At 35.9% G+C, this 22,087-nt stretch overlaps 1 protein-coding gene across 5 annotated transcripts in view; it reads right to left on the bottom strand.

Annotated features, from left to right (window-relative positions):
* Window positions 1–22,087, bottom strand: part of TLL1 (tolloid like 1) — a 213,917-nt gene that overhangs the window by 121,779 nt on the left and 70,051 nt on the right. For 3 of the 5 annotated variants that reach the window (XM_023252694.2, XM_023252695.2, XM_045055704.1), the window contains 4 exons: window positions 5,738–5,845; window positions 3,559–3,639; window positions 1,667–1,819; window positions 1,020–1,137 (listed from right to left, as the gene is read on the bottom strand). In XM_023252694.2, coding sequence (XP_023108462.2) covers window positions 1,020–1,137; window positions 1,667–1,819; window positions 3,559–3,639; window positions 5,738–5,845 — 460 coding nt within the window. Of the gene's footprint in view, window positions 1–1,019; window positions 1,138–1,666; window positions 1,820–3,520; window positions 3,640–5,737; window positions 5,846–7,300; window positions 7,851–22,087 lie in introns of those variants that run through there. The other 2 variants (XM_023252696.2, XM_023252697.2) reach the window with 2 other exon arrangements.

A 22,087-nucleotide genomic window follows, 5' to 3' on the forward strand; every position in this document is an offset into this window, starting at 1 on the left:
TCTGGGATACTGATGCGTGTTCTTCACTTTTGAAAGAGGGGCATGGGTGCTCTCGTGTTTCAAGAAGTTTAAAAAACACTGGGTTCTATATTCTCTTCAATTGGTTGAATATTCATAGCGCTCCTTAGCACATTGCTGCAGAAATACCTACTGAAATGTAACACAGCATTTCACAACTTACGGAACAGTTGTTTTGGAGAGTATTCGTTACCCGCCTGTAAAGAGAAAATCTAGAAAACGCCACTGTCCGAGGAAGCACTGAAACACCTCAAAAAGTGTGGTATCTTGCTCAGTCCAGCATTTTTTGAAGATAATTCTAGTGGCAGGAAGTTGGTGAAGGAACACGGGAGAGCGTTCGGAATAGATCAGGTGTGGCACGACAAAGAGATAAATATGCACTGAGGTACTGACATAGGCTAGAGGTGGAAATCAACAGACACGGTGAATATCAATGTAATCTTACTGCATAGGTTTTAGACAGAGCACAAGAGAATCACCAGACAATATTACCAGTTTCCAATTCAGATGAGTGGGATGTTGGCCATACCACTGTTACAGTTGCAACACAAAGAAAAGTAGTTGACCTGGTGGAGAAATACACTTGGGGTAGGTGTATGATCAAAGTGTGTGATCAGAGAATATATTTATTTAAAATATAATATTTTCTTGGGGCACCTGGGTGGCTCAGTCGGTTGAGCGTCCGACTTCGGCTCGGGTCATGATCTTGCACTCTGTGAGCTCAAGCTCCCTATTGGGCTCTGTGCTGACAGCTCAGGGCCTGGAGCCTGCTTGGGATTCTGTGTGTCCCTCTCTCTCTGCCCCTCCCCCACTCACACACCATCTCTCTCCCCAAAATAATAAACATTAAAAAAATTTAATCTATTTTCTTATGTAAAATTCACACTTTCTCATGGGCAAAATGCTAATCAAATATTGAGACATGACTCCTACTTATGGATTCCCCCCCCCCCCCCCCCCCCCGTCTACACTTGCTTAAGTCATTCCCTGGTTCCACTTACCCACAAGGTCTATACGTGAATACAATGTAACTCTCTTCATCACTTCTTTCGATAAAAGTCACACACGTGTGCTTTTCCCAATGCCTCATGGCTTGCTTGAACATGGCTCGCTGGCTGCCTGGAAAAATGGCAGGATGTTAATAAAAGAGTGTGTGTCTTGAGCAGTAGGGCTACATGCTGGCCCCTTCGTCCTGAGTCCGCCTGGGCAGTTCAGATGCCGTCACGCTCACCAACCAACAGAGATGAGCCTGGAACACCACAAGCGAGCGCTCTTAAGAATGGACACTCCCCTTATAATCAGAGATTTGAACTCAATGCCTTAATACATGTGTACAAGACTCTATAAACCGGACATACACCCTACCTGACAGTGGAAGAGAAATCAGCTTCCAGACATGAGCACATTTGAAGCTCAGTTTAAAAACCAGAACAGTACTTTCAACCTTTAGAGCTCAATACTAAAGACATTTTTCAATTCCAAAAACATTCTAAACTAACAACCAAGGTGACTGGAGTATTTCTCATGCTTGATTTAATACTATGTTTTATATATTAATTACATATATATATAAAACTCTGCAAAAACACACACTTAATCTGTATGATAATATTTCTTCATAAAAATAAACACTCTGGGAATATCTTACCAGTGAAGTTGCCTCCTATAACATAAGGAATAACACCTCCGGGCCATATTCTTTCTGTTCTCGATGTAGCAGCTCTGGGAACTCGATTTTTCTCATTTTGCCCTGAGAATTTTAGAGGTACTTTTCCCTTCACTGTGTTGTTTTGCTCCAAGCCTGCAGTGACATTTAAAACATTCTGTGAAACAGAAGTCCTTGGTCAGGGAATCATTTCCTCTTAAAAGACTGAAGTTAAAATGTCTTATTTACATATTTGTGTAAATATGCCTAAAGTCAATGCGTTAAAGAACTTCATTTACCTTACATACTTGAAAAACATTAAAATATTTAAGCATTTCACGTCAAAATCCTATTTCTTAATGATGCTCTCTTAGCAACTTTAATGAATTCTCATACAACAGTCTACAACAGATAGAAGTCAGGCAGACTTGTAGGCCACAAAAAAAACCTGTTTCCTGTATTCTAACACTAGAGCACTGCCAATTCACCACCAGACGATAAAATAAATGTTGTTTAAAAAGTCACAAGATATTCGAAACTCCTCTTAACTCTTGCTAAATCCTTCATTCTTTTAAATCAGGATTGATATTCAATCGTATGGCCTAAAATTATGAAGATTGCATTACAGAGAGGGTAAATGAAATAATGTTGAGCTAGATATGGTCTCGGCCTCCTGGAATGCCAGTAGATCTCTGTTCAAATTTCCTCTGGATTCACATCCAGGTGACCTAGCATTATTTAGAGATCAGTACACAACGTGAACAAGCCAACTTAAAATGCAACCTACTCCTAGAGAAGCTTTTGAGTCTGTAGTCATTAATTTTCTTGGTGGCCTTTCAAAATATTTAAAAAAAAAAAATTTTTATGTTTGTTTATTTTTGAGAGAGAGGGAGAGACAGAGCATGAGTGGGGAAGGGAAATAAAGAGAGGGAGACACAGAATCCAAAACAGGCTCCAGGTTCTGAGCTGTCAGCAGAGAACCCGACATGGGGCTCAAACTCACAAACTGTGAGATCATGATTTGAGCTGAAGTCGGATGCTTAACCGACTGAGCCACCCGGGTGCCCCAAAATATTTTTGTTACTGTTTTTGTTTTTCCTAAATCTTCATTATTATTCATTCTTATTCATCTACTACCATTGACACAAATAACTCACTGGTTTATACTTCAGACACAACAGTGAAAGTATGCCCCTATTCCCGTGTCCCTAACAGGTCTAGTTTGCTTGGGAAAATTATCGCTTGGAAGTGTGTACTATCAATTACTTAATTAACAATTCATCAATTTAAAAAAAACATTAGGATATAAACTTTGAACAGAAAACTCTTCTAAAAACTCTAAAATATACGAACAGTGTTTAACAAATTCAATACTAGAAGTATTAACTAATTATGAGACCAGAAGGCTGTTTTTCTATGTATGTTTTTGGAAGGATCAAACATTCTCAACTATTTTCTTAATCTAACAAATCAGTTTCTCAATTTACTTTAAGTGAACTTTACTTCAAAACAAACATTTTTTGTCAGATTAAACATTTTTTGATTTGATTAAAACTGATGTAGTTCCATGCTTGATAAAAACACCTTAGTGTGATAACCATTGCACCAAAAATAAATATCAACCGTAAAATAACCCCCAAATACATCTTATAATAAGGAGAAGCTGAAAATAAGTTAAAAAAACATTTCAACTTCACGTTCTATTCATTAAATTTAAGTTCCAACTTAAGTTCTAAGAAACTTACATTAAACATCAGCTAACAAAAATGATACAGGACTTTTTCTCAGCCTATACCCTTTACATGCTTTGCATATTAATGGCAAACTGAACTGCTATTAGTATAATATTTACTGTACATCAAGTCAAGCGTCTGCAACTTTAAACATTGATATACCAGAGCCAATTCTTCTTATCCTGTCTATAAGCTGGTAGAGAGCCCCTCGTTTCTTTGACATACTATGGTCTCCAAATCCACCTTAAGAATAAAAGAAAACAGTTAAGTTAAACTCATTGTATTTTAAAACTCTTGCAAATAAACCATAGCAACAGGCTACATTGGTTTCTCTTTGGACATCTTTTTTTTCATGGGGTCTTAGAGTGTTAGAGTCATGAATACCCATAAATCTTAGGAGAGTGTAAACATTCTACAAACACAATTTTGGTAGCTGAAATCAAGGGGGTGAGGGTGATCCAGAGAGCAATCTAAATGACTTTATTTGGACATCATGGCAATTGAGTCATCTATTGATAATTCAGAACATTTTTCTTCACTGTGACCTTGACATCACATAGTGTTATATAGGATGACAGCAAGCTGTTCTGCCCTGTTGACTGCATTCCAGCTATGTCTCCAATGTAAACTGAATATTTTCAGAAGTCAAATCAGCCATTGGAAATAAAAACATTAGAAAAGCAAATGTATAGTGCAAGTCTTGCTCCAAGGCTGTGATCAATTTTGAAAACATTTTTAAAAGCATGTTATACTTTATAATATGTTCACATAAAACTAGAAAATTAGTTTTGATAATTTATAAAAAACAGTAACACATAATTAGAAAAACGTCACAGGAATCCAAAAGGATGTTCAGCAGCAAAATGCATTCCGTTATCCTATGTAATTGGCAACACTTATAAAAATAGATGTAAAGAATTTTATAGCTCAAAAGGTAGAAGAAGAGGTCAGGATAAGGAAATATGTCCTTTCGCAGTTTTACCAACTAGAAAAAGGCTAGAAAAGGTAGATTTCCTGTCATCAAGTCAGAAACCAGAGCATTTAAGGAAAACCTAAGTCCTATGATTCTCATTCCAGGGCTTTACTAAAATGCTCTCCTAATTTTATCTCCTATTTTCCTTTTTTGTTTAATTTTCAATACACAAATAACAAAAAGTCAGCACTGAGCAAACAATATAACCACTAATGATATCTGAACAAGTGCAGATGAATTCATATCACCAGAGTATGGTTCATGAGTCTCTTTAGGCTGACGATGAAAGGGCCAGAAACCCATAAAGACAACCAACTGTTCTTGGACCTTGAACTATTTCTTTCCAATACCTTTTCCCCCTTTGAAATTAATACCAAAACTTATTTACCTAGATTAAAGCTAATAAAAACAAAAATAATAACAAAAACCATTACATTATATAAGCCTCTTGGAGGAAAAAATCAATTAAGTCCTTATAAGGCAAATAAGTTAGAGTGCTTGTTCACTGACTAATAACCTGCTTGATTATTTGCATTACACAGTCACATTTTTGCTGTGCTACTTGAGAAAAATTTTTGAAATTTTTTCATTGAACATTCTAGAAAGATGAGGTAATATTTGAATGTATTCATTCCTAAGTAGTTATAAGAAACATTTTTGAAGAATGGAATTTATATGTTTGAAATGATGATTTTGTAACAATTATAACTTCATATTAGACAGGCCTGAAACACATATAAATAGGTTTAGAAGAAGGTTAATTATGAGGAAAAAAAAGTGTCTTCAGTTATAAAATTATAAGGATAAGAGTAATTATAAAACTTTACAAAAACAATGCCTCAAGACTACTAGCAGCAATGATGTTCCTCATATTTAGCAATTTTTAAAAATTTTTATAGAAATCGAAATTGCAAAAAATTCTGTGTAGTCAGTTCATTAAAATAGAAAAAAAAAGAAATTGATAAAATAAGTGGTTATTTCTCACATATTCTAAAAACAAACTAAGTATATATTATGGGAAAGACAATACAGTTTGAAAGAAGAAAATAAGAAATACAGTTAATTTGATCTCCTCACTTGTAAAAATATTAGTATAGCCACCCCTCATAGGGTTATTATGCAGATTCAAAAGGTTAATATCTGAAAAGCACTTAAATCAGGCCTGATACATGGTAAACATTACAAAATGTTTGTTAAATTAATAAAATTAAAACTATTAACAAAATATAAATTTGCAAATAGGCTCATTTATGTTTAAGAAATGGAAGTTGATCAGGACATGAAAAGTGATTGAAAGAGTACTTTTAGCATTTCAAAAGTATCTTTTCTGCAAAATGAACACAAATTCAATCAAATAATCAACCATACCTGTGGTATGTCCGAGTCCAAAGGGATTCTGTGTAAGGTCAATTGTCCTATCAATTTGAAAGATACTTAAGTCTTCATCATCTAAGGCAATATCACCCCAAAACACAGCTAAAAAAGAAAAGTTCAATTAAAATGAAATACTTCAGAGCAAAGTCAATGCAAACAAAGCTAATCAGAAAATTTTGAGAAAATTATGGAAATGTGGTTCAGATAGATATTTCAGAAAGTACTTATAACTGAATAAAATATTGAACCTGTAATAGTATAATATGAGCCACTTATAAAAGGATATGACCCACATTTCCTTACTTTAATGTTTGAGGGAGGGAAGGGAGTAAGTCATTTCTCTGAACGAAATGGTCACTAATTTATGGGGGATCTTAGGAAAGAGTTCAGCACTCATGGCTCATTTGCAAATAAATGAAAGTGTGTTTGAATTTGCAGTGGATGCCTGTGACCAAAAGCAGGTCTTCACAGCCAGGTAGCAGGAGAGGTAGTAGTAACTAAATATTTTACTGTCACAGCACCTTACTCATCACACTTGTAGACAATTATGATACACTTTCTCTAAATATGGCATTGCCTCTGAGTTTCTGTGAAATGTATAAATAAATACTGAAGTCAGTTCATTGGCTTAGTCAATGTTAGTTGAAGTGACTAAGTCACTTCACTGTAGTCAATGACTAGGTGCTACACCTTTGATCTTTCATATTAAATAAAACATTGTCCAAATTTTCAGGAGCTTCAAAATCATTGACCCAAATCCTGAAAACACGCTATCTTTTATATCCAGTCTTTTATACTGCTTAATAAAATAAAGCTCTACAAACCATTGTGGGGAAAAAAATGAGATAATTTCTTTAAAATCAGTATATGAATTTCTCTTTTAAAGTCAGAAATACACATCAACAAAAAATGCCCTCTTTGTATATTTGAGTCCAAAGCTAAACTAATCAATCTCTTAGTGCTGCCAGATGTCAAAATATAATAACTTTAAGAAACACAGCAAATTAAGAGAATAATCATGAGATTAAAACATTGACAAATGCCCTGGAAGTTGTGGGATATTGTTTCTTGATACAGGCTTACAAATTTTCTTTTCTAAAATTTACTTCAAATGTTTCTTTTGCAAACCAAATGGGAAAGGGGGAAAATACATTAGAACTTTAGGAAGTGAAAAAAATCCTCCATACTTTTCCAATCACTGTCTTTTAGTAGATTTAAAACTTAATACTTACGAACTTTCACTATAAAAAACTAGTTAATAAAGTTAGTTAATTTATACAATTTACATTTCAATGCCGAAAGCAATACAATACTTTAGGCTTTGGTCAAAAGTTTATTATGTAGAATTATTCACCCAGTTTAGTTCCCTCATGCAAAATGATATAAGAAGGGGTTAGATTTATGTGTAAATCTAGAGAGGGAGAAGATAGAAATTAGTTTAAGGAAGGTTATCACCTCAACATGCGGAAAAATATTCACTAAAATTTGAATCCTCTTATCAACCCCTCTCTTGTGCCCTACTGTCAATGGAAAAGCATGAAGTAGGGAAATGCTTACTATCTTTCACTATTGTAGAGACAAAGTAATGAAAGGTCTGTAGAACAGTTTATAGCACTGGCTAAGAGGCTGGTCTTGATGCCTGAAATTGAATCCAGATTCTAATCGGCTTCATACGCATGTGGAAGAAACCGCTGATGCTCCACTCCCCTAAACCCAGACATCTCAAGAAATAGATGACCTGCCTAAATAAAAAAAAAATTGCAATTACATAAAAGACTGACTAGTTTTCATAAAAAATAAATTTTGCACCTTTTCCCCCCAAGATTTTACACTTTAAGGTAAATTAAAGTTTGCTAGTTATTTACATCTTCCATCGTATGTATTTACGATACTAGTTGAGGGCACGGACTGGCAGTGACTCTCAGCCTGGCTCTTCCTTTCTTAGGGCAACTAGAGACACTAAAATAGTGTTACTCTAACATTAATTCGAATAGGAATCACAGCAGATCTGGTTAAAATGGAAGCTCTGATTTAGGAGGTCTGGAGAGGCTCAGATCCTACATTTTTAACAAGTTGCCATTACTGCAAATAATTGTCATTGCCATCATCTTGACTAGCATCATTTTTTTTTCTCAAGAATAAACTCCTCTCTGAATCAGCTTGTTAACTTGAACACTGAGGCACTCAACCAAACAAAACGTAGTTTGTCAGTACCCCATTTATATAATAAAAGTAGTATGAGTAAAATAAAACTCAAATGTGTTTTAGATTTTTATTTTCTTGTAACGACTTTTCACATGCAATAGGATTCATGTCTTGATGGATGGATTATATCAAAAACAGATCCGCAGTCCAAAGATATAACACTTCACAGGAGCAAAAACATTACTTCTGGGGAGAAGAAAAGGCACAAGGCCAGATGATTCTTAAGAGGAAACAAAACCGTTCTGGAATACATAAACCCATTTTTTTTTTTATTTAGTGTTATTTTTCCTGAACTCAAAGCTTCAGAACGGTGTGGCAGGTCTGAATACACCATGAACCGCTTCAGGAGAAAACCAAATATTTCTTTGAGAACAAGCAGTAGTGAACGACAAAGCCAATTCATTTCTGTGCAGACTTGATATACACTGCAGGCCATATATATCTTTAAATGTTGATACTATCAACATTAACAAAAAAAGAAAAAGCAGCCATCTTAAAATTACAACCCATCACACAGTTTAAAACGCACAATTTCTTTCTTTGTATTGCACACATCTGAGGGTTTCCTTAATCCATCTTCTACATAAATCTGAGTGTCTTATTTCTCCATGCTAGAATACTTTACTTATGCATTGGTGTAGCAAACTGGACCACAACCCCTTATATTACATGGATTTAGAATTTGCATTATAATCTAGTATGTATTTGTTATTCAGGCTCCAAGATATTTCTAATTCTCAAATCCACTTTGGGGTTTTTTACTTTTCTTTCTTTATGGTATTTTCTCTTTGTTTTGCATCACAAAAATGAGAAATAGTTTGAAAAATATGAATTACTACTCACTAGCCCCATTTAGTACAGTGATTTGAGGTTGGGGCTATCAGAACTGAAAGGAATACAGGAAACTGGTTATAGATCATAATACTAGGGAAATGCTCAAGTGCAATTGGAATATTTACTATCTGTTTGGAATTCTGCTTGGATTCCTATGGTCAAAAATGGGTTTGGAGCTAACCAATAGGCCAACATAAAATATCAAGAACAATTTTTAAACTACATGGAAAACCACAGGTATTGTTTTTCTTCTGAAGGCTATTTGCATTCATTGTACTACATTTTTATTTTTTTAAATCGAAGACCAAGGAAGGCAAGTAGCTTTTATTGTAGTAGGTAGAGTAAACATATCTTATAAAAGAATGTATGGTCAGAATAGGCAATCCAAGGTCGGGACTCCCTACACCACGACTTTCAGTGACACTTCTTCCACCCACTTCAGGGACTCCCCAAAGATCTTTAGCCCTTCCATTCTGAAGCTGGGATCCAGCAGTCAACTTTAAGGAGGCTTCTAGCCTGCGATTTCCTAAAAGCTGTATACAAAACATACATAGGAGTTTATGCGCTCAGTCACATGTTTTGCAGGGGAGAGGTCCAGCACAGGCTGTCAGAAAGGATCACACAAAGTAAAGAGCCACTACTTTTGCCAAAAGCAAAGCCTTCCCGTCCATTCAGGAGAAAATGCTTGCAAACTAAACACCCTCACAAAAATGGATGCATTTACTTGAATTAATGCTAAAGAATCTGACAGCTGGTTACTACTTGACAGTGTACTGTAATGGAGTCTCCTTGGGCATTACCTACAGAAAGTCCTTCCAGAAGGACTTCTGTGTCCTGCCTGTGCTTCCGTCAGGAGTAGGCCAGCATGCAAGATTTCATACCATGTTTTCAACAGTCTGATTCGTCAGTCTAATTTTGAAAATACTGACCACAGGAAGCATGCGTCACTCATCTTTAATCCCTCACTTGCCAGAGTGCCTGACATAAAGTAGGTCCTCAATATGTTTTGAGACACACAAAAAATGTGAATGAGAAAATACCGTGCATCGGGCTATAAATCGTGCATGACAAAAATAAGGCTAGCCAGGCTATGTACTTCACAGGTTTGCCTTAAGACCCAAAATACTGATATTCACCATTCCACGGAAGGAGTATTTTAAATCCTTTCAATCCAGAGTGGATTACTGTTATATACTCAAAAAAAAAAAAAAATTAAAGGGCAACTGTCTTCCTTTTTTATTCCAGTACTATATATTATTAAGTGCAGTTATGGGAAACGTGTCTGCTTTTCTCTACACATCACACTGATATGGTCAGGAAATACGGACTGAACTAGGAGATCTGTTATCATGAGATTTATGGGATTTGAAGAGATAGCTCAAAGATTCAACAATAGCCAAGAGCACTTGCTCATTACACTGTTTTCATATACAGTTTAAACTTTCTGCTTTTATTGATATTGGATTTAGGGAGGAAGAATGATGCCATGTGAAGTCCTGACAAGGTTGCTTTGGCTGCTCTAGCCTACAATAAAGGCTGAGTAAAAATTTCCTCGGACAAGGACAACAATGAAGTCTCAAAAGTCAACTATTTTTACTTGATTGACAACCACTAAGCAAATTCCCAAGGAAAAGTAAGATTTGGCAAAATTCTAATTACACATTTTGGAGACAAGGTTCCAATATTTAAAAGGGAAAATAATTTTCAGCTGGCATCTCATATGCACAGAATAAAATTTTCCCCCAGAATGACACACATAAAAGTCAATTTAAGTTCCAAGTTTGTGAAACAATTATCTGAAATTTTTAAAATCTTAATACAACATAGAAATAAATATGTATATATTTATATAGACTTTCATAATTACTCTTCAAAAAATATAAGAATGAGAATTTTTTAAACTTTTTTAATGTTTATTTACTTTTCAGAAGGAGACAGAGACAGAGTGTGAGTGGAGGAGGGGCAGAGAGAAGGAGACACAGAATCCAAAGCAAGCTCCAGGCTCTGAGCTGTCAGCACAGAGCCTGACGCAGGGCTTGAACCCACGAACTGCCAAGTCATGACCTGAGCCAAAGTCGGACACTTAACTGACTGAGCCACACAGGCACTCCAAGAATTTTTTTGTACAGTATATCTCCTTCTTAAATTTCTAATAATAAAAAAGTATTTGCAGTCCAATTACTGTAGTGAGTGTTATTAAGAAAACAGCCCATGCCATCATAAAGAATGAAATCTTGCCATTTGTGATGACCTTTGGAACTAGACTGTATTATGCTGAGCAAAATAAGTCAGAGTAAGACAAATGCAATTATGACTTCACTCCTATGTGGAATTTAAGAATCAGAACAAATGAACATGGTGGGGTTAGAGAGAGGCAAACTGTAAAACAGACTCTCAACTGTGGAGAACAAACTGAGGGTTGTTGGAGGGCTGGTGGGCGGGGGGGGGGGGGCTAGATGGGTGATGGGTACTAAGGAGGGCATTTGTGATGAGCACTGGGTGTAAGTGATGAATCACTGAATTCTACTTCTGAAACCAATGCTACACTATATGTTAACTAACTTGAATTTAAATAAAATCTTGGAAGGAAAAAAACAGCCCATGAAATGTTTTATTTAAAATAATTTCTAGGTTTTTTTTTCAAGATCTGCATTTTCACTTCTACCATATATTATCACATAGCATGAGCAAAGCCTTCTCATCTGCATTAAAAAGTGTTCATAGGCTGCTAGGTGGCTCAGTCGGTTAAGCATCCGACTCCTGATATCAGTTCAGGTCATGATCTTGCTCGTGAGATAGAGCCCCATGTCTAGCTTCATTCAGCGTGCAGCCTGCTTGGGATTCTCTCTCTCCCCCTCTCTCTGCTCCTCCTCTGCTCACTCATTCTCTCTCTGACAATAAATAAACATTAAAAGAAAAGTGTTCACATAGTGAGTTACAAATGATGAGTTAAATAAAATGATACACTGGGGTGCCTGGGTGGCTCAGTTGATTAAGCATCCTACTTCCGCTCAGGTCACGATCTTGCGGTTGGGGGGTTGAACCCCGCATCAGGCTCTGTGCTGACAGCTCAGAGCCTGGAGCCTGCTTCAGATTCTGTGTGTCTACCTCTCTCTCTGCCCCTCCCCCACTTGTGCTCTGTCTCTCTGTCTCTCAAAAATAAATGAATATTTAAAAAAATTTTAATAAAGTGGATTATATATCCTTCCCTCATAAACTGGATTGAAAGGTGCCTCTGGGTAACATGACTCTTATCTGGCCATTTTCAAACAAGATGTCTTCATCCACCAAAGACAGAATTTTTGAAGGGAGGGGATACAGTGTGACATAAAAATCTAGATACAGTTTGGATTACTGATTATATATTAAAAAAAAAAAAAAACCTGTCCAAACATCCTCCAAATTGAAAGGTCCCTTCAAAGAACCCATAACTGGGGCACCTGGGTGGCGCAGTCGGTTAAGCGTCCGACTTCAGCCAGGTCACGATCTCGCGGTCCATGAGTTCGAGCCCCGTGTCGGGCTCTGGGCTGATGGCTCGGAGCCTGGAGCCTGTTTCCGATTCTGTGTCTCCCTCTCTCTCTGCCCCTCCCCCGTTCATGCTCTGTCTCTCTCTGTCCCAAAAATAAAATTAAAAAAAAAAAAAACGTTGAAAAAAAAATTAAAAAAAAAAAAAAAGAACCCATAACTGTCACTAGAGTGAAACACAGTCTTCTTTGATTATTTCCTAAATCAGGAAATAAAACGTAATCACAATACAAAATCAAATGTTCAATCTGAAATGCAAAACAAACATATACATATGCACATACATACACACATACATATATACCACGCTAAAGCAAAGAATATTTCTCCAGAATATAGAGACATTTGATAATAAAGTCATTTTCCATGATACTAATGAGTTTCAAGATGAATCTAGATTGACCAATAGATTATGAATACAGATCACAAGCAACAAGTTGTCTTCTTTAAATCTTATCTTTTTCTACTCTAATGCAATTGTACATTATGGATATGAGTAAATGCTAAATTTTCAAATAAACGTCTTTCTTTTTAAGTCAGAAAACAAAATTGTTCTCATAACAAAAGATCCATTGAAATACCATATCAATCTGCATTTATAGCCCACAATGCCCATGGATAGGATTTCTCAGAACATTTTTAAAATATCACCCATACCACAAATATTCATTCTGAACTCTGTCTCAAAAGAGAAAACACTGACAAAAACATACTTTGATCAAACAATGTAAAAATAAATATTGAATTTTTTTTTGCATATGACCTAATAATTTGTTACAACCTTTAAATTTAGAAAACAAATTACTGTAGTCCGTCAGTTTTTAAAAACTGCCATTCTTACACTGCTCAAAAATGAATATATAAGCAACTGCTACCAAGATTTGGTTTATTTATGTTTCCCACATCATACATCTTGTAATGACAGAGCAAACACTTGTTTTTTCTTCCCTCAGGCCTTTAATTGTTTACACTTGTGGCCACTTGTGTGGGCGTCAACCCTGATACTTCTTTCTTAATTAGGTTTGTTTATTTTCTAAATATTGACACTAGCTCTTGGAATAAATCTTAATGTCTTCCTGGAAGTAAGACTGTTCATGCAAATTTGTTGTTTTCTATATTTTAGCTACATTTTACCCACTGGCTGGTCATCTATTCACATAAACAGAATCTTTTTTTCCCCACTTTTTTCCATTTTTTATTTAGTCTACTGTTAGGAAAGACTGAGAGAAAATGCTACATTCCAACCTTTGTATAAGATTTCCTCTTGAGCACAAGTCCAAGGCGGGGTTTTTCTTTGGTTAATATCCCCCACTGCCAACCCATAAAACAACATGTACTCAGTGAAATAAACTTTACATAATTTAAAAACTCACTGATATCCTAAAAAACTGGATTCCATGCACTGATTTCTATTTCTTCCTCCCATAGTCTCAGGGATTTTAAATAATTGGGAAGATAAAGGGAACTTTACTCACACCAAAACAAGCAAAAACTGAAAAAAAAAAAAAAAAACCACAAACAAACAGTGAAATATCCTGTCAATATTATTTTCAACCTTTTAAACTGGTACTTTAAAAGATCTATAGTGGCACCTGAATGGCTCGGTCGATTAAGCATCCGACTTCGGCTCAGGTCATGATCTCATGGGTCCTTAGTTCAACCCCCCATCAGGTTCCATGCTGACAGCTCAGAGCCTGGAGATGCTTCAGATTCTTCATTTCCCTATCTCTCTGCCCCTCCCCCACTCACGCTCTGTCTCTCAAAAATAAACACTAAAAAATTTTTTTTAATAAATAAAAGATCTATAAAGTGTCAGCAGCTTATACTAACATTAAATGTGTAGTGTTTCCACACTTGTCCAAAGGACAAAAATACAGATTCAAAGGGGCACGTGCACCCTGATATTTATAGCAGCATTATCAACAATAACCAAACTGTGGAAAGAGCCCAAATGTCTATCGACTGATGAATGAATAAAGAAGATATAGTACACACCCACCCCCCCACACACACACACAGGAATATTAGCCATCAAAAAGAATGAAATCTTCACCATTTGTAACAAAGAGGATGGAACTAGAGTATATCATGCTAGCGAAATAAGTCAAAGAAAGACAAACACCATATGATTTCACTCATATGCAGAATACAAGAAACAAAGTAGATAAACATATGGGAAGTGGGAAAAAAAGAGCCTGAGGGAAACAAACCATAAGAGACTCCTAACGATAGAGAACAAACTGAGGGTTGATGGAGGCAGATGGGTTGGGGATTGGCAGGTAGGTGATGGGGATTAAAGAGGGCACTTGTTATGTCGAGGACTCGGCATTATATGTAAGTGATGAATCACTGAATTCCAACTCCTGAAACCAATATTGCACTGTATGCTAACTAACTAGAGTTTAAATAAAATTTTTTAAAAATTGAAAAATATGGGGCGCCTGGGTGGCGCAGTCGGTTAAGCGTCCGACTTCAGCCAGGTCACGATCTCGCCCAACTCTGCTTACCTAGTTGCAATATTAATGTTATTGAGTAATCTGCCCATAGTGTTTCAAGCCTTGTTTAGGGTAATAAAGGAAAAGAAAACAGATGTTGAAATATAAATAGGGGCACCTGTGTGGCATAGTCAGTTAAGAGTCTGACTCTTGATTTCGGCACGGGTCATGAGCTGGAGCTCTGCTCTGACAGCGTGGAGTCTGCTTGGGACTCTCTCTCTCTGTCTCTCTGTCTCTCTCAAAAATAAATGAATAAACATTAAAAAAAAATTGGCCATTAAATCCACAATCTCTCTGTAGTGTTACAGATGAGTTCATTTTAAAAGAGAATAAATTACAAGTTCTTAAAAAAAGCTTCCAAATGCATAACCTGAATAAAAATTTTACATATATATATGTAATATATATATATACATATATATGTATATATATATGTATATATATGTATATATATATATATATATATATATATATAATTGAGCAAAATAATCCAGTGGCATAAAAAAACAATCCATATATTAATTCACTTTAAAAGTTGTTAGAAGCTTATAGGGGCGCCTGGGTGGCTAAGGTCGGTTAAGCGTCTGACTCTTGATTTCAGCTCAGATCATGATTTCATAGTTTGAGTTTGAGCCCCACATCAGGTTCTGTGTTGAGCGTGCAGAACCTGCTTGGGATTCTCTGTCTCCCTGTCTCTCTGCACCTTACTGCTCTCTCTCTCTGTGGCTCTCAAAAATAAATAAACATTTAAAAAATAAAAATTATAAAATGACATAGAAGTTGTTAGAGGCTTGGGGCACCTGGGTGACTCAGTCGATTAAGCATATGACTTTGGCTCAGGTCATGATCTCCTTGCTAGTGAGTATGAGTCCCATGTCAGGCTCTCTGCTGACAGGTCAGAGCCTGGAGCCTGCCTTGGATTCTGTGTCTCCCTCTCTCTCTACCCCTCCTCCTCCCCTGTTCATGCTCTGTCTCTCTCTTTCAAAGATAAACATTGAAAGAAAGAAAGAAAGAAAGAAAGAAAGAAAGAAAGAAAGAAAGAAAGAAAGAAAGAAAGAAAGAAAGAAAGAAAGAAAGAAAGAAAAGAAAAGTTGTTAGAGACTTATAAAACAATGTCTAAAAAATTTTTTTTTTAATTTTAAAAAGGTCTTAAAGAAGCCCTCCAGAAGGGACTAATGTTTAATGTTTAAAATCCATTTTTTTCGTGTATTTCATTAGTGGTCTCTTATGAAGTAGCAAATGAATAACTATTAGAGCCACAGTCTCTGAGAAAAAGTAATTTAAGTGTGTACTGTAGCCAATTGTAATGATGGACTGTCATTCAGGGATAGCGTAGTTAGAGCTATAGGTATATAACGTAAAACTTATATTGTGAGCAGTTGCTAGGGCGATGTGACTAATTCTGGCAGTTTTATCTATTTTTAATGTTCTTTGCAATGATTCAAAGTGACCCTCAGGAACCTGAGCCTACTAATGTTTTAAATGGTAAAATAGAAAAAAAAAAAAAAAAGAAGGCTAAATAGTCAATTTGTCTTTAAATGGTTGTTAAAGGAACCTACCTAATATACTAAATTGTTTTCCAGCTTTCTTCAATTACAATTGACATATCACATTGTATAGTTTAAGGTGTACAAAGTAGTGATTTTATATATGCTAATATATCCATTGTCTTATTCACTTATAAATTTTATGTGTAGGGCAACAACTTTTAAAATCTACTCTTTCAGCAACTTTCACTATACAATACAGTATTATTAACTTAGTCACCATGCTGTGATGTACTAAATTATTAATCCCTAAGGAAAGAGATTTTGCCTTATTTATTGTTGAGTTCCTAGTACCTAGCATAATATCAAGCACAAAATAGAAGTTCAATAGATAATAATAATCAAGGTGTCTGCTCGTTTTTAACGTAATAAAAATAATATATACACATATTTCCTAACTCTGACCTAGAAAAAAAAATAAAGCCTGGGGGGAAAAAAATAAATGACCAACATACTGGTAATAAACACCGTGAGCACCCAGGAAAACTTCCCAGTAAAGCAAGCAGGGCTCTTTGGGAAAAATTACTGATTCTAAGTTTTAGTTAGGAAATGAATAAGATGGGCCTGGAATATATACCATAAACCAGAAAGCGATGAAGCTACCAGAGATAAAAGTGTTATGTTAAAGGATTCAGAAATCAGTAAACAAGCCTCCACCGGCCAAAACTGGGACAATTGAAGCATCGATAAGGATAATCAACAATCGTATTGTACACCATTTAGTCCATTAGCACATAACACTAAAACAACAATTGAGCACCTTTGAAGGACACTAGGAAATCAATTCATTTTCTTTATGTAAATGTACATATAAAGAGAAACAAATCTTAAGAAACACATTGCATGATAACTAGTGAGACTAAGTATTGTGTATACATTTTTAGAAAAGTTTTCTCTTTTGAGAATGGGCTGTTCCCACTTTGGAGATGGTTTTCCTTTGAAAGGTTTGTCATTTGCTTATTGATTGTAGGTTCTTGTTATACACTCTTGATACCAATTTTCTTTCATGACAGTAGTTTCTGATTTATAGTCAATGCTGATTATAGTTAATTCAATGTACTCAATTCATATAAATGCATTTAATTTCAACACAATAAATTTGATACACGTTTCCTTTATGTTTTGTGCTTTTGAGTCATATTTAAGCAGCACATCTTAAACACTTTATCCAGTTAGAGAAGACCCTTATGCACCTATTTTGGATTTTAGCATTTTGATTTATAAAAGAAATTGACCCATACTATTTTTGCTCTTATTTTCATTGTCTAGCTTTAGAATCAAAATTATACTAACCTTATAATATGAGCTGGCAGACATTATTTTTCATAGTCATCATTTGTGTAAGAATGGGGTTATTTGTTCCTTAAATAGTTGGCAGAAATTATTTGTAAATGTGTTTGGGCATGGTATTATAGTTAAGGGCATGGTAACCTAGATGTTCCCTGTCTGCACTGCCCCTATAACTATGGAGAGGGATACCACTAATAAAGTCTTTTCTATGGCATATTGTTAGAGGATGCTTTGATGGGCTGCCCAGATCCCACCTCTTGTTTGAAGAATTGATTCCCAGATGCTGGAAAGGTTTTGGCTGAAAAACGTCAATGTTAGCTCTCTTGGCTGAAAAGCAACAAAATCCATAGCCAAACCCACTTCATATATGTAACCGGCATCGTATGACTGGCAGAGGACAATGCTTAAAGGTATAGTCACATCACCCCAACTTCGGACTCTCATCCTAACATCAGCTCTCATCCTCTACAGACTGATGGCAGAGAAAATTTTTAAAAAAGGTCCAAAGCCAAATACTAAGAGTTATAGAACTTTAAAGTAGGGTTATCCTCCCAATCTCAGCAGGTAAGCTATACCAAAGTTGGGTTCTACTTACAAAATAATGGTACACTGACACATGGGATGAAGAATAGGAGTTGAGGCACCTAAAAATCTTGAACCTCAAGATTTATCTGAAACTACCAGGTCTGAAGAAGGGCCTACTCCACCTTATTAAGGACCAGTGTCCTTCCTTTTTTTTTTTTTTAAAAAAAGATTATGCAGTGATCCTATCCTGAAAAACAGCATGCACCACTCAAGATCTGCCTTTGCCTCCCTTTCTGGCTACTAAACCACTAACTAGGGTTAAACAACAATATAACCTGACCAGGATGAGCTGGGCCCAAAATAAGCAAGGGCTATATACAAAAGGACCTATAGAACCTAGCCAACTTGTACTTGTAGGAGCCCAGAGATTGCTCAAGGACTCAAATCTAAGAGTGGGACATAAAATTATGTAAGACAGAGTTTATTCATCTGGAAGCACTGTCCTGTGATATAGGTTTTAATACCCTTGAAAGGACACCAAAGATGATGCAAACATGCTATTAGGAAAAAGCACTGAACTACCTTAAGTGAGAGAGAAATGCCAGAAGGGTCATGTCAGAGGGATTAGAAGTCTCAGAGAAGGAAGTATGCTTGAATGGACATACTATGCTCAGTCAGAAAACCCACCAGATGACTATACAATATCAAAGGGCCCGAAAGATTCACCACTTTACCAAGGCTATGAGGAACACACTATTGAAAGAAAAAACAGAATCACTAAGAAGTGGTAATCTTCTGAAAGCCAAGACTGATGGCAGAAGATAATAAGTATTACAGAACTGGGCTCACTGACAACAGGTGTAACAGAATCCAAAAAGAAACAAAACAAAACAAAATAAAACCGAGGTCATAGGATTCTGCTCCTTTACCATAAGCCAGATAGAGATAATTATCATAAGGCATGGCGAGGGTGTAGTCTCATGCAAGAGCCCTGACCCTCAGAGTATTATGATACAATTAATAGAACGTGGTATCCAAGGGTAAAATAGATGGGAAGCCAACAAAGGGTATTATTCAATCAAAAATATGAAAGCTGGATGTTCAGGAGATTAAGAGTAGTTCCATCCCATCTACCCCAAAGTATCCTGAGCTTCAAGATATAAGCCAGTTTTCAGAACTGGAATCCATATACTGAAGGAGGAATCAGGGCTCCAACAGAAATAACTCTTTAATGCCATAAAAAATATTTGATAATGATTCTCCAGTCCTTTCACAGAGGCCTACAGCTATATCCTTGGATGAACCATACACAGACATTTTGAGAACTGTTGGAAACAGAACATGAAAGGAAGACATAGCCCTTAAAATTGAATAGTAAGAAAACATGTAAAATTAGCAAATTCTTAACAACTGAGTGTGGACCAGCATCACAAAAAAAAAAGCCAAGGAGAGAAACAGAAATGGCCCTGTTACCATCACTCTCAGCTGCCCATATCTCCACAGCTCAGGACTCTGAGCATTTAGACATCCTGGTTCACAAGAAAAGAGCTTTTCTACCAAATGACAAGACAAGATTCCCACCGAACTTTTAAACCATGATGGCTGCCAGGGCGCTTTCAGCTTTTTCTGCCAAGGGACCAGCAGGTAAGATAAGGTGTCACCATCCTGACAGGGTAACTGATCCTAATCATCAGGAACTAGGACTGCTGCATACCTGGAAATGGAGAAATATGTTTGACAGCGAGTAATCCTCTTGGGCACCTCATAACACTTTCTTGACCAATTGTGATTATAAATGCAGGAGCCATGGCCTGAGAAGGGTACCGTAAGCAGTGGCTTAGCATCCTTAGGGATGTGGGTGTAGGTGACACCACTAGATAACCCACCTAGGCTAGGCGACGACAATCTAGTATCTAATATTGCCAACCCACAGGGTGATACTTTGGAGAAGAAAAAAAGAACTCATGAATTCCAATTTCTGTTGCACATGATAGATACCGGATCACAAGCGAACCAATTCAATTTTATATATATTATTTATTCTTCAAAAAAGAGTAATTATAGTCACTTAAATAATGTGTTAATTTTGGGGCACCTAGGTGGCTCAGTCGGTTAAGCATCCAACTCTGGATTTTGGCTCAGGTCATGATCTCATTCTTCGTGGGTTTGAGCCCCGCACCGGACTCCATGCTGACAGCACAGAACCTGCTTGGGATTCTCTCTCTCCCTCTCTCTCTGCCCCTCCCCCACTCATGTTGTCTCTCCACTGTAGTGGATTCCCATTGGATCATTTCCAAAACCATCATGAATGTGTATGTTTGTGTTCCTTTATTTGTACATTTTAAAAATGTCACAGAAAGAAAGGTTCTTTAAGGAAGCAGCAATGTTTACAGTATTTTTAGAATATTTCACTTCCAGTTTAGAGCATCTCTAAGCACAAAAGTAGTCAATAAATATAAAAATTACCTGATTAATTATAAAAATAGGTAAAAGCAGAGACTAAAATTTTTTAATTTATTTTTTTTATTCAAAAAGAGGTCCTCCTTGGCCTTAAAATGCCATCAAAAGTTTAATGTTTACATCTTATGAAGTAATGAGACACTCAGAATCTGCTCTAGCTTGTGTATTTAAGTTAATGAATTCCCTTAGATTTTTAAAGAATTAAAATCTGTGTGGGAACTATAGATTCCTGTGAAATTATACATACAACATTACACACAGTAAAACTCTAGCTAGGAATAATAACTTCTCACACACTTTACATGATAAAAATGTGCTCTAGCAATGATAAAATATACAAAAAAAAGATTCTTCAAAGGATCAGTTAATGTTTTCAACATTTTAATATGAAAATTACAGTAAAGCGATTCTGTACAGTACAGTACTTCTAAGTACAGTGATTAATAATTCTGAACTCGCGTTCTACAGTTTATTTTCATGACATCAAGAATGCCACACATCCATGAAAAAAAGAAAAAAGCAGACGCTGAGTTATTTCTGTTAGATCATCTGTAAAATAATAACCAAAAAAACCCAAAACAATTTATGACACTCTCTGTTATCATAACTTGCATCCATTTGAGGATATTTTCCATATATTTTTTCTCAGAACTTGGTTTAGAGCTAGAATTGTTGAATTTGGAGCCTCTTTGAATATATGCGACATATATGCAGCATTTTTAATGTGTGTATACATAAATACTTATGATGTTATGCATGCCAACTCTACCATATAAAAGTTATAGACAGTCTTGATGCTTAACGGGTTAGGGTCCTGAACTCTTTCCCTACTGAAACACAATAATAAAGGTAAAACTACATACGTAATGAGAAGATAAACTAGTTAAGCATTTCCATATAATTAAACATGACTGACGATATTTGGCCAACCATCAAGGCATAAATTAAAATTGTAAACTGAACTCAAACTTTCTGGACCAGAATACAAGTTAATATTGGCAAGGCAATATTTCCAAGTTCAAAGAAGAAGGTCCCATAGTTATCAGAAATCTCTCATAAAATACTTGAAATGAATCAGTAATTAGCATACTGCTTAAAATACTCAGAGGTATAAACTTAAGGGAGAAAGCAATCTTCCAAATATGTTTCGCGTTTTGCTAAACACAAAACATCTTAATGTGAAACTTAATTTTGCCAAGCTCAAAACACTTCCAGGTTTTCCAAGGCTTAAGACATACACATTTATATCCTTTCTTTTCACCACCCAGGCAGCAATGAAAGTAGCTTTCCAAAACCACAATCAATATGTCTTTGACCCAAGTTCCCTATGTAGCTCATCATAACTATTGCTACAGTCACACAGACAAAGACGCTAGCTTTTAATTTAAGAGATGAACTACTATAACAATTCCAATCCCATGGTTTGGAAAAAAATGACACTGTGGTAGAAAATATTGCAGTTT

Source organism: Felis catus, chromosome B1 (assembly GCF_018350175.1).
Source record: "Felis catus isolate Fca126 chromosome B1, F.catus_Fca126_mat1.0, whole genome shotgun sequence".
Classification (NCBI taxonomy): domain Eukaryota; kingdom Metazoa; phylum Chordata; class Mammalia; order Carnivora; family Felidae; genus Felis; species Felis catus.